Below are 14,522 nucleotides of genomic sequence, written 5' to 3' on the forward strand. Positions count from 1 at the left end.
ATTTAACTTCTTTTTCATGATGTCCTGGAGCGCCAAGGACGTGTTTTTCGTGTTTTATAACATAGTAAAAAAAAATAAAAAAAAAGAAAAATATTTTTTTTAGTTTTTTTTTTAGACTTTTTTTTTGAAAAAAATAAAAATATATAAAATAAAATAAAAGATATATGGTGGCGGTCAGGGCCTTTTGGCGCCCCCTAGTGGCGATGGATTTAAATAATAATCACTATTATGGGTCCATAAAACATTTAATCAGCTCTTTTGAATGCATTAATTGCATACACTATTCGGCGATATATTTTCTGCCTATTCAGGCCGAAACCGAATAGGCCAAAAATGCATTTTTAGCCATTTTCTGCCGAATATTTTCTGCCGAATATTTTCTGCCGAATATTTTCTGCGGCCGAATATTCGGTGCATCACTAAGTAAAAGGTTTAAAAAGACATTCATAAAATGTCCATATTAAAACACTGATGTCAGTACAGTAATACCAGAGTGAGTAGTACCTCAACTTAAACATTTACAGTTTGAACTCATATGGCCATGCTATGTTCCTTTTCATTGCCGAACTAGTCATTATAAGAAGTTACGTTGATTGCGGATTTTTACAGTTACCTTTGAGGAGTCAATGCGTCGTAATTCTACCTCCTTATGATGAAAGTCTGTCTGAAAATAGTCCCACGGTTTGTTATTGAGCCGACACATAAGCCACTTCTGCGATCCGACTCACAGAGAAAGAGCAAAGCGAGCTAAGATCGTCTATACCCCCTCGTTCACTTCGCATTGGACTCAGTTTCCCAGAAGCCCTTGCAAGCAAGTTATAGGTCGATTTCCGGTAATGTCATCATAACGTGTCAACCTCGTCACGATGTCCGCGAGTCGCGACAAAGCCGGACTTTGTCGCGACATATAAAACAAATAGCGGGTTTAGCGGGTTATGAAGTGAATGTGTTAAAATATTCATGTGCAAATAAATATCCAATATCATATATCCATATTATGGATATCAACAAATCACACCGTATAGATAAGATATTTCACACAGTGCGCACATAATTATATGTATATATTTAGTAGGACGCATGCACACATCACCCTAAAGAATCTCAGTATTCTCAATGATCCCATCATTGTCGTCACTGCTGCTGAATGTTGAATCTTGAATAATGTGTTATTACAGTATTAAGGGTACTACGTTGAGGGTTTTTAGCCTATGTTTTAAAATCCCCCATTATTGGTCCATACCTTAGAGTATATATGAATAGAGACGGCACCCGAGTTATCCTCCCATCCACTTGCATTAAGTTGCTCTAAAGCGCATGAGGTGATTTCACTCCTCCTTCCGGGTAGGAACAGAGTGCATTCTAAAATGGATTTGCCCCAAACACATGAACGCGCTGCCGTTGACTATCATTGCACGCGTTCACGTGCGTTCACGTATGAAACAGCGTCCACGTGTCATCATGAACGTGCACAATGATAGTCAACGGACCAGCGCGTTCATGTGTTTGGGCCCACGCTGCAATACCACATTCGGCCACTATGTCCATTTCTCCTCAGGGTTTCCTCCGGGTGCCGTCTCTATTCATATATACTCTAAGGTCCATACACAATATACAGGAGCAATACTATACACATGAAGACATAGACGAGGGTTGTTAAAATTCAGATACAGTTTAACAGTTGCGGTTTCTATATTTCTATCAATTTTGGAGTGCTGATAAACCTAGAGCTATAGCTGGCGCTGTTGCTACTGCTAGCTTATGCTTGGTGTGCTGGAGCAAAATGAGTCGAGCAGTCTTTTCCGTCACTCTACTGGCCGTTGTTATTTCTTGGGCTTTTTTTCGGAGTCTCTATTTGATAGATTGATATAGTGGAGAGAGAGAGAGAGCGGAAACACAAGTGAAGGGAGGAGGGGTAGTAGTGAAGGGAGGAGGGGTAGTAGTGAAGGGAGGAGGGGTAGTAACATGCAGCAAATGGTTCAAATGGACAGTCGGGGACCGGGGTATTGAACCGGGGACTCGCTGTCCTGTGTGGTACATGCCTGCGGCTCACTGTGTTATACCCGTCAACACATGTGAGCTTGTTAAACCAGCGGCCATGTTACTTTCCCCTTAACCCATTTTGGACTGAGGGCGATTAAAAAAAAGGCTTCTAAATCCTAACATTCTTCTGAAAACCCCATGTTTCTATGTCAGTGGTGCTCAACCTTTTTCATGTCAAGGACCCCCAGAATTATCTCTATTGGGCCACGGACCCCCATCTCAAAATATGTAGTTCCAGGGACCCCCCAGAAGCAAATATCTTAGTTAAAAATGTTCGCTCTGATATATATTCAATGATTTGCGCCACATTTTCAACGATTTAAAAAAAATAGCAGACCTACAAGCTCGTAGCGCGCCACTCGGTGGCGCGCTATGAGCTTGTAGATCTGCTATTTTTCAATAGTTAAAATTCTAACATAATGTTTAAAACACCAAAAGGGGTTCCCGCCCAAAATGGCTTTATCTCTGAAGCCGGGGATGCGTGCACGTCTCCTTGTAGTTTTGTAGTCTTTTTCTGTACTTTTCCGGATTCAATTCTGTGAAGTTTCTCAGAAGCTATAGGACCTCAGGTTTTAGGGTGTCTTTCATAAAACTGCCTTAGGCCTCAGGCATAAATGGGTTATATTTATAGGCTATATTCGCTTTTTAGAAAACAGTGCATAAGTGGTTTGACCACAGAAAGCTTTCACAGAAAATAGCTAATCGATAAGCTCACAACGTGTCGCACGTGTCGGAAACAGAAAACAGAAAAGATGCTAGTATAGAGCCCTGAGGGAGCTCAACCATACAGCAATCTCGGCCTACCCAAAAAACAACCGTGGCCTACCCATCTCGGCTGCCGTGTTAAGTGGTCAGGTGGGTGGGCATTTTCATGCATGTTTATTTATTTTCAATCAATCGATTGTGATCCGGCTTGGATCAACAACGTATACTACAGTATGGTACTTTGACCACTGGCTTAGCGTATAGTGTTTACCTCAAGCAACATTTCAAAAGAACGACAAGAGCAATCTGCTGTTAACAACCTACTGTATCTGCACGCACACACAAATAAATCCCCCCATGTCCTGTACTGTGTGTCATCATCCAGGGCCCAAAGCCCCTGAATGCTTCCTTCTGGTCGGTCATCAATGGTGCGCTCCTTTGACTGGCTGTGCACACACCCGTACACACACTGTGTACGTTGTGTACGCACGCACATCGCTCGGGGATGAATACAACTGCTCCGTTTCAAATAAACTGGTACACACACACACACACACACACACACACACACACACACACACACACACACACACACACACACACACACACACACACACACACACACACACACACACACACACACACACACACACACACACACACACACACACACACACACACACACACACACACACACACACACACAGATGTGCAGGATGAGTGTAAATGGTGCACACGGTTTAAACTGACTGGCAGAAGGCTGGCTATAGGCCCTCCGCCATGACCTCATCTGTTTAGAGAAAGAGACGGATGGAGGGAGGGAGAGAGGGAGAGAGAAAGAGAGAGAGAGAAAGAAGGATGGATGGATGGAAACATGGAGCGTGGGATGGAAGGTTGAGCAGGCAGGCAGGACAAGACGGGGGTCTGGCGGCAGTGATGTGTGTGTGTGTGTGTGTGTGTGTGTGTGTGTGTGTGTGTGTGTGTGTGTGTACGTGTGTGTGTATGTGTATGTGTGTGTTACAGTATGTGTGGTGTGTTTTCGGCAGGTGAAATGAGGCACTTCGGCTTCATCTGCCGTCCAGGGAGGGGAAGGCACGGATCAGTGATGGCGCTGCGGCACACAGGATCTCTCTGTCACTCCCCCCCCCCCTCCACACACACACACACACACACACACACACACACACACACACACACACACACACACACACACACACACACACACACACACACACACACACACACACACACACACACACACACACACACACACACACACACACACACACACACACACACACACACACACACACACACACACACCCGGCCAGCCCCCCATCCATTTATTTCTTTCACGCTTCCTCCATCTCCTGACAATCACCATTCTCACTTTGCCTTCTCTCTTTACTCTCTTAAGCCCGAGTTGTTAGCTGTATGCGGGAGCCGAGCACCGAAGATAGTTTGTAGGTCTACTCTGTACACATGCTGATACTAGCATAATGTATGTACGCTAACCAGATAAATCACACTATAGTGCATTATGGAACACCGGTTTTCTTTGTTCTTATCTTTTCATTTCCTGAAAATAACGTAACGGTTTTGGTCCTACGCAACTTCCTCCCACAGTGACGAAAGTAAAGATACAAAACTTTTCTATAAAAGAACAAAAAGATTTTCAAAAACCCAACTTTCAATAGCATTAACATCGAAAACTGGATTCTCATTGGCCCATAGAGGCCTCGTACAGTCTGTTTACAATTTAGGCATTTAGCAGATGCTCTCAACCAGAGTGACTTATTATAAGCAAGGTAAACACGTACAGTACCTGAAATTCAGAGAGACAGCGTGTAGTGCCTCGATAAACCAAGAACCTGGCCTCACTAGTCTAAACAATTACTATCAGAATCAAAATAATAATCTGTGAATTGAAACGACAGCATACGAGGTAAACAGTGAATCTAGCATCTGTCTAAATAACCTGCTATGACCCGCTAGAAAATCCGTTATTTCCTAGACCTGTTCTCAATCTGTTATTCCCTGATAGCTGTTCTCAATAACAGACTGGTGTTCGGCCCCGTGTTTCTTACGCTGCGATGGAAGCGGAAGCCGTGTAACCGTGTAACAAGCGTGATAATGTACAGTGAGGCTGTCCTTATTGGAAAATAAACCTTGACCTGCCGGTGGGTTTACCGGTATTTTCCAATAATGACCGACCGCCTCACATGCATCACTGTAGTGTACACTAATCCTTACTTACAAAAAAAAAAGGAGAATACCAAATAAAAAACAAATGACCTCACTGAAAGTAAGCAAAGCTGTTGTGCAGATGGGAGCAGATCGAGTTTTCCTGGCATGGCCTCTCAAACTACACCCCTGGTTGACCACCGTTCCACTGCTAGGATATTCTATAGCGGGGAGTCTTAACCCCGACAGTGTACAAATGGAACCACATGATGCTGTAAGGGCCATTTTGGTTCCACTTGCACACTCCATTTGTTACGGACTCGGATTAGGGTCCACGTCACTTAGCTGGGGGACCCGGACTGGAAACAGTCTGCCTACTGATACATCTGGGGAAATCTAAACGCAATGAAAGGACTTGGACATCATAGAACAGTGCTTCTCTCCCGGACGGTTAGCTCAACCGTCTGGGCACCTAGGCTGCTGAACCAGCCTGACGGCGTGCCGCGGGTTCGACTCCCGATCCCGACGGCCTTTGCCGCGTGTCTTCCCCCCCCATCTCTCTCCCATTTCCTGTCAGATTACTTTCAAAAAGCCAAAAAAATATCTTTAAAAAAGGAAAGAAATAACCCCTGTTTGAAAGGATATGCCAGGGACGCGACATTCGAAATCCCATCCGGGTTGTGCTTATAACCACGCCCCGCCCCTTATAACCACGCCCCGCTTCTGTGGCCAAGGCGGAAGTGTCTCTCGCCTCTCGCCTACAACAACTGCGGACAAGACCTAAATATTACTCTATGGACTAAACGGAGGCACGCCGTCTCAAGCTGAGCCGACTCAGGGCAGTTGGAGTTGCGACCCGATAAGGACAGAATAGTAAATCATGTTCTGGCAAGAGCGTTTGCCCCGACTGCCACTCAAAGTGGCTAGTACTGGCCAATCACAGCGCGTCCTTGCACAACCCGGGTAGGTTTTCGGAGCACGCGCCAGGGACCCACAAAAGAACAATTCTTAAGGCTACAGCAGTGATTCCTAACCGTTTTAATTACAGAACCCAATCTTATCTTATCCAGTGCCTTCTTCCTTCATATCTAATTACGTACTAGTCCTGCTGCTCCTGAGATGCACCAGACCAGCCTGAACTTGGCTTGAGGTGCGGTGGAACTAACCTGACTCCGCCAGATGGGGCAGCAGAGAGTACACTGGGTTCCCCCCTCCTGCTCCCATCTGGGAACTCTCAGGCAGAGACAGACAAAACGGCCTGGCCAATCAGCAGCAGCTAACCCGCCTATAGCTGCTGCTGATTGGCCAGGCCGTTTTGTGGCCGGGCATCAAGTCTGCCTGAGAGTTCCCAGATGGGAGCAGGAGGGGGGAACCCAGTGTACTCTCTGCTGCCCCATCTGGCGGAGTCAGGTTACGGTGGAACCCCATTGCTCCCGATACCATATGAAGTCTTTGCATTGGTTCTACAATGCTATTTGTCTTTTATTGCGACGGTAGGTCGCAGATTACTATGAAAACCTGCAAAGCCTGTCAGTCAGTCCGTCCATATATGGTTGTCAGTCTGTCACACCCAAAGTTATTAGCACAGCTGCGCCCGGCAGCCGGCGAAAACTAGAGTTCTCAACAGGCCCCAAAATTAAGGCCAAGCCCTACAGGGGCGGCGGTGGTTCAGGGGTAGAGTGCCTGGATGGTAACCGCAAGGTTGCCAGTTCAAACCCGGGCTCCCCCAGAGTTACTGTCAAAGTGTCCTTGAGCAAGACACTGAACCCCTAATTGCTCCCGATGTGCTAGTTGGTGCCTTGCATGGCTTCCGCTGCAATCGGTGTATGAATGTGTGTGTGAATGGGTGAATGTAATGCACAATCTCTGTAAAGCGCCTTGGATAAAGGCGCTATATAAATGCACCATTTACCATTTACATGAGCCCTAACTGGGCTGGCCCGAGTCCTCGCCTGGCCTTACTAATTAGCACACATTTTTCGCCCTACCTGGCCCGAAAATGTAAAAAATAATATATATGAGCAGACCTGTAGTTTCAGCAAGACCTCGCCCTCAGCTCGTCTTACTGGTACGTCTTCAGATCTCAGAGCGCCTACGTGAGAATAGGTCTTTATAGAGTCTGATGTGTTTTCTGTTTTGTTTCGTGTTTGGTTTGATGGACAAGGAAAACACATCCAATTTGGTGTGCACTGGTCTGCGTCATACAAAATAAATCGCACCCGTTCCGCACCCTTTCCCCATGGCACATATGCTTCCAAAATGGCAAGTGATCAGTTCCAGTGATGATGCGTGTTCACCATGTCAAATTCTTCAGAGATTATTATGATTATCGTTTGATTGAACCGATATTAGAGCACTGGTGATTCATTCACCACAATTTCCAGCAGTGTTCAACTTAGAATAAACACCATTGGGGGACAAAACAAGGTTAGCTTATGATACAATATGGAGTGTTCACTGTTCAGAAACCCCCCCAAAAAATAAGCCTGTCATAAGTAATTTAGTCAAAAATGTAATAATGTCAGTATATGAGCTTATCTTTTCAATTTATTGCTCAGTCCGTTTTTTACGCCTCTAAAGAAATGCAGGACTCTAGCTTTGCTTTGGCTGAAATAATGCCGTGGTTTCCCTGTGGTTCTGAGGTCATATTCTTTGACAGTATGGATGGATGGAACACCATATTTGGGCAAGACTGATAGTTGTGAGATCATGAATTCATAAAATGTGGAAAAAACGTTCACACAAAAATATGAATATTCTTAATATGTCAAAAATATGAAGAGATTTACTTCCTTGGCCTGCTGGCAGCATACATAAGAAATGTGGCGCTGATCGGTCCAGTGATGGGAAGTCAATTAATCTCACTATTCCAGTGATTCGTGCGAGATTAACCCGTTAAGATCCGAGGCCCGTTCTACAAATGCCTTCAAAATCAGACGTTCTCAAACCTTTTTGTGCCACAGATCCCCAAAATGATATGTTATGTTGTCTCATATTGATATGTAATGTTGTCTCATATTGTCTCACTTTCACTGATGTACTGTATTGCACTGTATCGTATTGTTTTTCTTTGACCTGTGAAGCACTTTGGTACGATGAGTCGTTTTTAAATGTGCTATACAAATAAAATGGATTTGATTTGATTTGATGTATTTGGCCACGGACCTCCATCTGAAAATGTTTTGTGCCAGGGACCACCAGAAGAGAAGATTTGTGTTAAAAAAAAGCTAAATTATTCAAAATTATTAATATTTCTGCATGCTCATTTTAAGGACCACTGTTGAAAATCATAAGAGTTTTTTTTTAAATATATGTTGCTATTGTATATACTGTAGCTAAAATGTAAAATGACACATGATTTGATGGGTTAATGAATTACAGCCGGACACACACCAACACTCTACAAGACAAGAAAAATCGTTCCACGACCCAAACATGGGTTCTCAGTGACCCAGAGTTCGGGAACAATGCTAGCCTAACGGGGAATCCTCCCCATTTGGCCTGGTTTGATATTATTAAGCTTTTGATCATCAGGCAAAGGTTCTGAGCCACCCTGCTACACACACACACACACACACACCTTGATCTTCTGCTGGATGTGTCGCAGAGCATCTGCCGTGCCCATTTCTGCGTCGTCCTGGATGCACACCACGTCCAGCTTCATCTTCACGTCCAGCTTCATCTTGGGGTCTGTGCTCAACATCTTCTGCACCTCCTTAGTGGTGATCACTATCACCTCTGGAGAGACCACGGGGGAAAGAAACACATGAACCACGTGAACAGTGAACACTAGGATCCATATTCATGGAGGAAAGGCTCACAAGGTGCGTTGAGGAGGTTGGCATCACCTGACCTAATGCTCAGTATGCTGGCTAGGGATGCAAATTATCAATTAATTAATTGATTGATAGCCTTATCAATCGATTAACCGATTAGTTGATAAGCAGCGCTTTATTTTTATCTGTGAATCTTAACTTCCCTCAATAATGTCTAACATAAAAATCTCCATTTTTCCTTAATCAAATATTTATTTGACCATTTGAGATACATGAAGAATAAAATGAAGTGTGCCCTGTCTTGTCTGTGACATCACATGCACAAGCAGAGACGTTTCTGTCCCCCCCCCACCAAGGTGGGGGGGGACTTTTTTTAACCGTCCCACATGTGCGTTCCTTGGCCGCGCAACGCGCGTGCAGAGACAGCATTAAATTCACAGAAAACCCCCCAATGATCCGCAGATTTTTACGTTTTTTTGTGGCTTTCGCCTTAATTTTATATTTTTTATGGAAGGACAGACAGTAGGCTGACAGGAAATGGGGAGAGAGATGGGGGGAAGACATGCAGTAAAGGCCGTCGGGATCGGGAGTCGAACCCGCGGCACACTGCCAGACTGGATTACCAGCCAAGGTGCCTGGACCATTGAGCCATGGCCCAGGCCTGATCCGCAGAATTTAATTAAATTGTTACTGTTAAGTTGAATTGAAACATTTCCTAACCGCGATTAATCGATTTGATTATTTGTTAACATCCCTAATGCTGGCACAATTTCCACAATAGGAAGGACACCTACTGGTTGACAAATAGTATTGCCCGAAGCCCATAAGGCAATATCTCCCTGGCTAATTTATGAGTGGTAAATGTTTGGTTTCAAACGTGGGAGAGCCGGGTTCCTAAAATGTATGGATTGTAGATTGAATACATGTGTGCCCAGCAGTGACAGAGCTATCAGAGAGAAATGCTAAAATGAGGGGGACTAGCATATTTGGCTAAGCTGATAATGAAGCCAAGCTGCTAATAAAAAACATACTGCATATGTACTGTTGCTGTGCGTTAGAAAATGGCACAGACCTCGTTGTAAAGCGCACACTGGGTATTATATTAAGCCATAGTTTTTTACTATATGCAATAATGCAATGCAGCCACAGTCCTACATCTTCAGAACATACACAATACACAGTAAACAATCATCAGTCTTAAGTGTCAACTTAACTTAACCCTGGTCCATTTAGTTACATTTTGTTCACTTGCAGTTACACAAATGGATAAAAATGTTATGCAGAGGAGAAGTTTACTGTGTAGACCAGCCTTTCATTACCTCCCCAAAATGGCCAAAACATTTAACAAATCCAAAAAAGAAATAAAAACAGCAAAAAAGAAAAAAAACTGCTTTAATTACCCTTGTCTGTATAAAATGTGTCTCCTCCTGGGCATTTAGCTCACTATGGCTGTGTCAGCCTTGTAAAATCTAATTGCAGGGCTTTGGCTAGTTGGCTGCACACAGTAAACTGCTGGCCACACATGATGATAATGTATAGGAAGGTAGCTTTTCTTTAGGTCTAGGCGGACCTACGGGCTGCTCTAATAAACAGTGCTGTTTACTGGAAGGCAAGCTCATTGTGTCAAATCCCTTTACAGGCCAGCCAGTTGTGGACCGAATGCACATTGTGCTATTATTACAAGATTTAGACTGGAGTGTAAATCTAGACGCAGACAGAGACACACACACACACACACACACACACACACACACACACACACACACACACACACACACACACACACACACACACACACACACACACACACACACACACACACACACCTCAACAGCCTAATTGATGGGGGCACCTAGCTACTCGATTCCTTCCAAATGCAACTCCAGTGAGAAAAGAAAATGGTACACAAAATGGGTCCCTGAGGTGACAGGCCTAAACTATTACTGAGTTAAATGTGTACTACCAACGATACGAAGAGAACAAAGACAATTTGGCACCAAACCATTGAATCAAACCCAGAAACTGTTACAGATGGAATGAAGACACAGACAGACAGACAGACAGACAGACAGACAGACAGACAGACAGACAGACAGACAGACAGACAGACAGACAGTATTGCTGGCATTGTATAAACTATCAACTATCAGTTATGTAGTGATTTTTCAATCAATTAATCGGATAGTTGAGAAGCGTTTCACTTTTTTTTCTCAATTAATTGATGTCTAAATTAAAGTCTAAATTATTTGATTTGATCAGTCTGATTAAGCCCCATTTTATAATATGTTGTACAAAATGTCATGGAAAACCAGCCAAAATACAATAGCAGTAGAAAATCAATACTTTTTTAAACGTTGCTTTTGGGCAAGAAACCTCTAAACAAACCGGGAAGCGACGCATTCCGAGCTTGTAGATCTTCTTACTTTTGCTAATTATTTTTATTTGAATCCTGAAAAGTTACAGTTTTGGACAGTTTGATTGATTGATTGATTGAAAAATGTATTAACAGTTTGCAGAATTACAGTACATTTCAAGCACAAACTCAATACAAAGGCTGTTAACTGTGAGTGGACGACCCAATTAAGCATTACACTTGTTTCCAATAGGGTCCACAATGTTCAATTCATCAGGCGATAGGTGATTAAACCGATTAGTTAGATTAACTCTTGCACCCTTATAAAAGTGTGTCACCTTCAAAGCCCACTCTCTCCAGAAGGTTGAGGGGGTACCAGATGAGAGGCTTGTTGCCCACTGGCAGCAGAGGTTTGGGGGTGTTGTAGGTCAGGTCCATCATCCTGGAACCTCCACCTGCTGCCATCAACACCGCCTGGAGCTCCATAATGTCTGCTGAGAGAGGGGACGGGAGAGAGAAAGATACAGGGAGACAGAGAGACAGAGAGACAAGAGAGAGAGAGAGAGAGAGAGAGAGAGAGAGAGAGAGGAGGTAGATGGATGAGAGACAGAGAAAGAGACGGAGAGACAGAGGGGAGAGAGAGACAGAGAGAGACAGAGAGGGGGGGGGGGGGGGGGGGGGGGGGTTGGCTCTTAACACCAATAGCATTGGTACTCAATACTAAGACAGAATTAATTCCTCAGTGTTCATTTATCCATTTGTAACTGATAAAGTATGCTCATTGCTATAATTAATTGCAACAAAAAAGATCACAACTCGCTGAATGACATAACAGCATATTGAATGGCTATTATTGAATTATAGCAGCACATTGCTTGCACGAGTGAGTACATTTCTTGAAGTCTAATGTTATGTAGTTCTAATATATAATTGGTTATATTAGAACAGCATAGTGAACGAGTATGTAATTATAACATCATATTATCGCTTCAACCTACCTGTCAACGTGCAGAGTTCCTCTGATCACTTGTTGTTGTTGTCAGTGAATATGATGACAGCGCCACTAGTCGCATGTACTTGCTGTCACACTGTTGTTAGCACTTTGCTAACGAGTAGCACTTGAACGGCAGCCACTGCTTCGGTAAATACGAGATGTAGAAACAGCCGCAGGGTTGCTATGTGAGACACGCTCGCCCTGGAATATGTGGTAACGAAATATATTCTATTATTGTTAAATTGTTTAGGTATAACTCCATGCAACAGGCGACACAGCTAACAACATGTATGATGATGACACCTGTGTGCGTCCCGTGAAAGAAGTCCGTGCAGGAACCTGCTCCTCATCTACATGATAGTTCCTTCTAGTATCAGCCAAAGCCATAGAGTAAAACAGAGTTACGACATTGAGGGGGCAGAAAACTGAGCGCTCGAGCCCTGTTCATGCAGCCTTGAGAGTGACAAGTTGAGTTTGAAATGCATTGTTTTCAACGAGGTCGGCGCAAGTATCAGCAATTTTAGGCATGTGGGCAACATGACAACTTGTACAGTGACAACTAAAGTCTCTGTAATGTTTATGTTCTACTATTACTAAAAATAAAACATCTAAAATAAAGCAATTTAACTTAAATTAAAGCTGGGCTGTTAACTTCCGGTCCAGGACATTATTTGTCACTCGCACGTAAAATGGTAAATGGTGCATTTATATAGCGCCTTAATTTATCCAAGGCGCTTTACATATAGATTATGCATTACATTCACCCATTCACACACACATTCATACACCGATTGCAGCAGAAGCCCTGCAAGGTACCAACCAGCACATCGGGAGCAATTTGGGGTTCAGTGTCTTGCCCAAGGACACTTCGACATGTAGACAGGAGGAGCCGGGATTCGAACCGCCGACCCATGGATCATTGCCATTGGACGACCTGCTCTACCTCCTGAGCCACAGTCGCCCCATAGAAGAGCCGCCATTGGACTGGCCCCATGAAGTGAATGGAGTTGTCGTATTCATAACTGTCTTACTCTATGGCTCTGGTATCAGCGTTCTAGCCTACTCTAAATGTGATGTAACTTTAGAATAGATAGAATAGAACCCCTACATACTGTATTAATTACTTCTTAAATATTAAATAACTATTAAGTGGAGTAGTACACACTGGTCACTTTTTGTTTGGACTCAAGTACAGTCAAATATAATTGTGCTAAATGTCCTATGAAGCATGACTTCCCTCAATAATGTTTGGGAGTTTGTTAAAGGACCACTTCACCAATTCTCAACCTACCTTTTCATATAATTGGTCCTCACTAATGTTCATGAAAAGATGCCACCATTTCTTTCTACTCAGTCTGTGTCTCATGGGAGGGCTGTGGGCAGTTCAGAAACCCATCCACCAGTGACATCATGGATGTCAAATCCAAGCTAATGGAAACTGCAGGCTTTCTATTCCTGAGAAGTTGCAATGCGATAATGGAAGCCATTGTTCTCACGATAATAAGAATCTATATATTTTTTAAATCTTGTTTAAAAAAAGTAATCTGCTTATGATGATGTCACTGGTGAAGGGTTTCTGAACTTCCCACAACCCTAAAATGGTAAATGGTAAATGGTGCATTTATATAGTGCCTTTATCCAAGGCGCTTTACATAGATTGTGCATTACATTCACCCATTCACACACACATTCATACACCGATTGCGGCGGAAGCCATGCAAGGTACCACCAGCACATCGGGAGCAATTTGGGGTTCAGTGTCTTGCCCAAGGACACTTCGACATGTAGACAGGAGGAGCCGGGATTCGAACCGCCGACCCATGGATCATTGGACGACCTGCTCTACCTCCTGAGCCACAGACTGAGTAGGGGAAAAAATGGTGGTATTTTATCATGAACATTAGTGAGGACCAATTATATGAAGATAAGTGGGGAAGTGGTCCTTTAACGCTTTGATGCACAAGCTACATGCAAACCCCTTCGAAAATGACCCATAATATTAATTTCCAATGTTATTTCATGTAGGCCTATGGCTGATTGGCTGAGTGTGTATTTAAATGTAAATGTTTATTTACATTTAAAATCTATGTAGCCGATTTAATAATTGGCTACGGTATTCATTAGATATCTTGTTTTTCATTTTTCTTAGTTCATGAACAAAAAACGTGCATTACTACATTATGTTAACATAAATGGGTATGTAAACATAAATTACCCACATCCTGTAGGCAATTAAGTGTAATATTAAAACAATATTGTTAAAATAATAATTTTTCAGCATTTAGTATTTGGGGAGAAAAAACAACAAAAGCCTTGTCGCTGTCGGGAAGAAACCTTAAAGGTATATTCAGTGATTTGACTTAATTCAAATATCACTTATTTTTTCTTTTTTTCTGGATAATCCTCCCTACTATAGAGTGTGCTGACCATATAAGGAGTTCCTCCCTGTCCCCAGTGAGCCCCTGGG

The 14,522-nt window shown here is 43.3% G+C and overlaps 1 protein-coding gene across 1 annotated transcript in view; it reads right to left on the reverse strand.

The window, feature by feature from the left end:
• eif2b3 (eukaryotic translation initiation factor 2B, subunit 3 gamma) overlaps positions 1–12,379 on the reverse strand; it is a gene marked incomplete at its 3' end in the record, with an annotated part of 51,602 nt that extends 39,223 nt beyond the window's left edge. The window contains exons 1-3 of the mRNA XM_079529346.1: positions 12,060–12,379; positions 11,400–11,555; positions 8,513–8,670 (exon numbers count right to left, since the gene is read on the reverse strand). Of these exons, the coding sequence (XP_079385472.1) occupies positions 8,513–8,670; positions 11,400–11,547 (306 nt within the window). The 5' untranslated portion in view covers positions 11,548–11,555; positions 12,060–12,379. The remainder of the gene's footprint in view (positions 1–8,512; positions 8,671–11,399; positions 11,556–12,059) is intronic.
• Positions 12,380–14,522: the final 2,143 nt, after the last annotated feature.

Source organism: Electrona antarctica (assembly GCF_951216825.1).
Source record: "Electrona antarctica genome assembly, chromosome: 19".
Taxonomy (NCBI): Eukaryota; Metazoa; Chordata; class Actinopteri; order Myctophiformes; family Myctophidae; genus Electrona; species Electrona antarctica.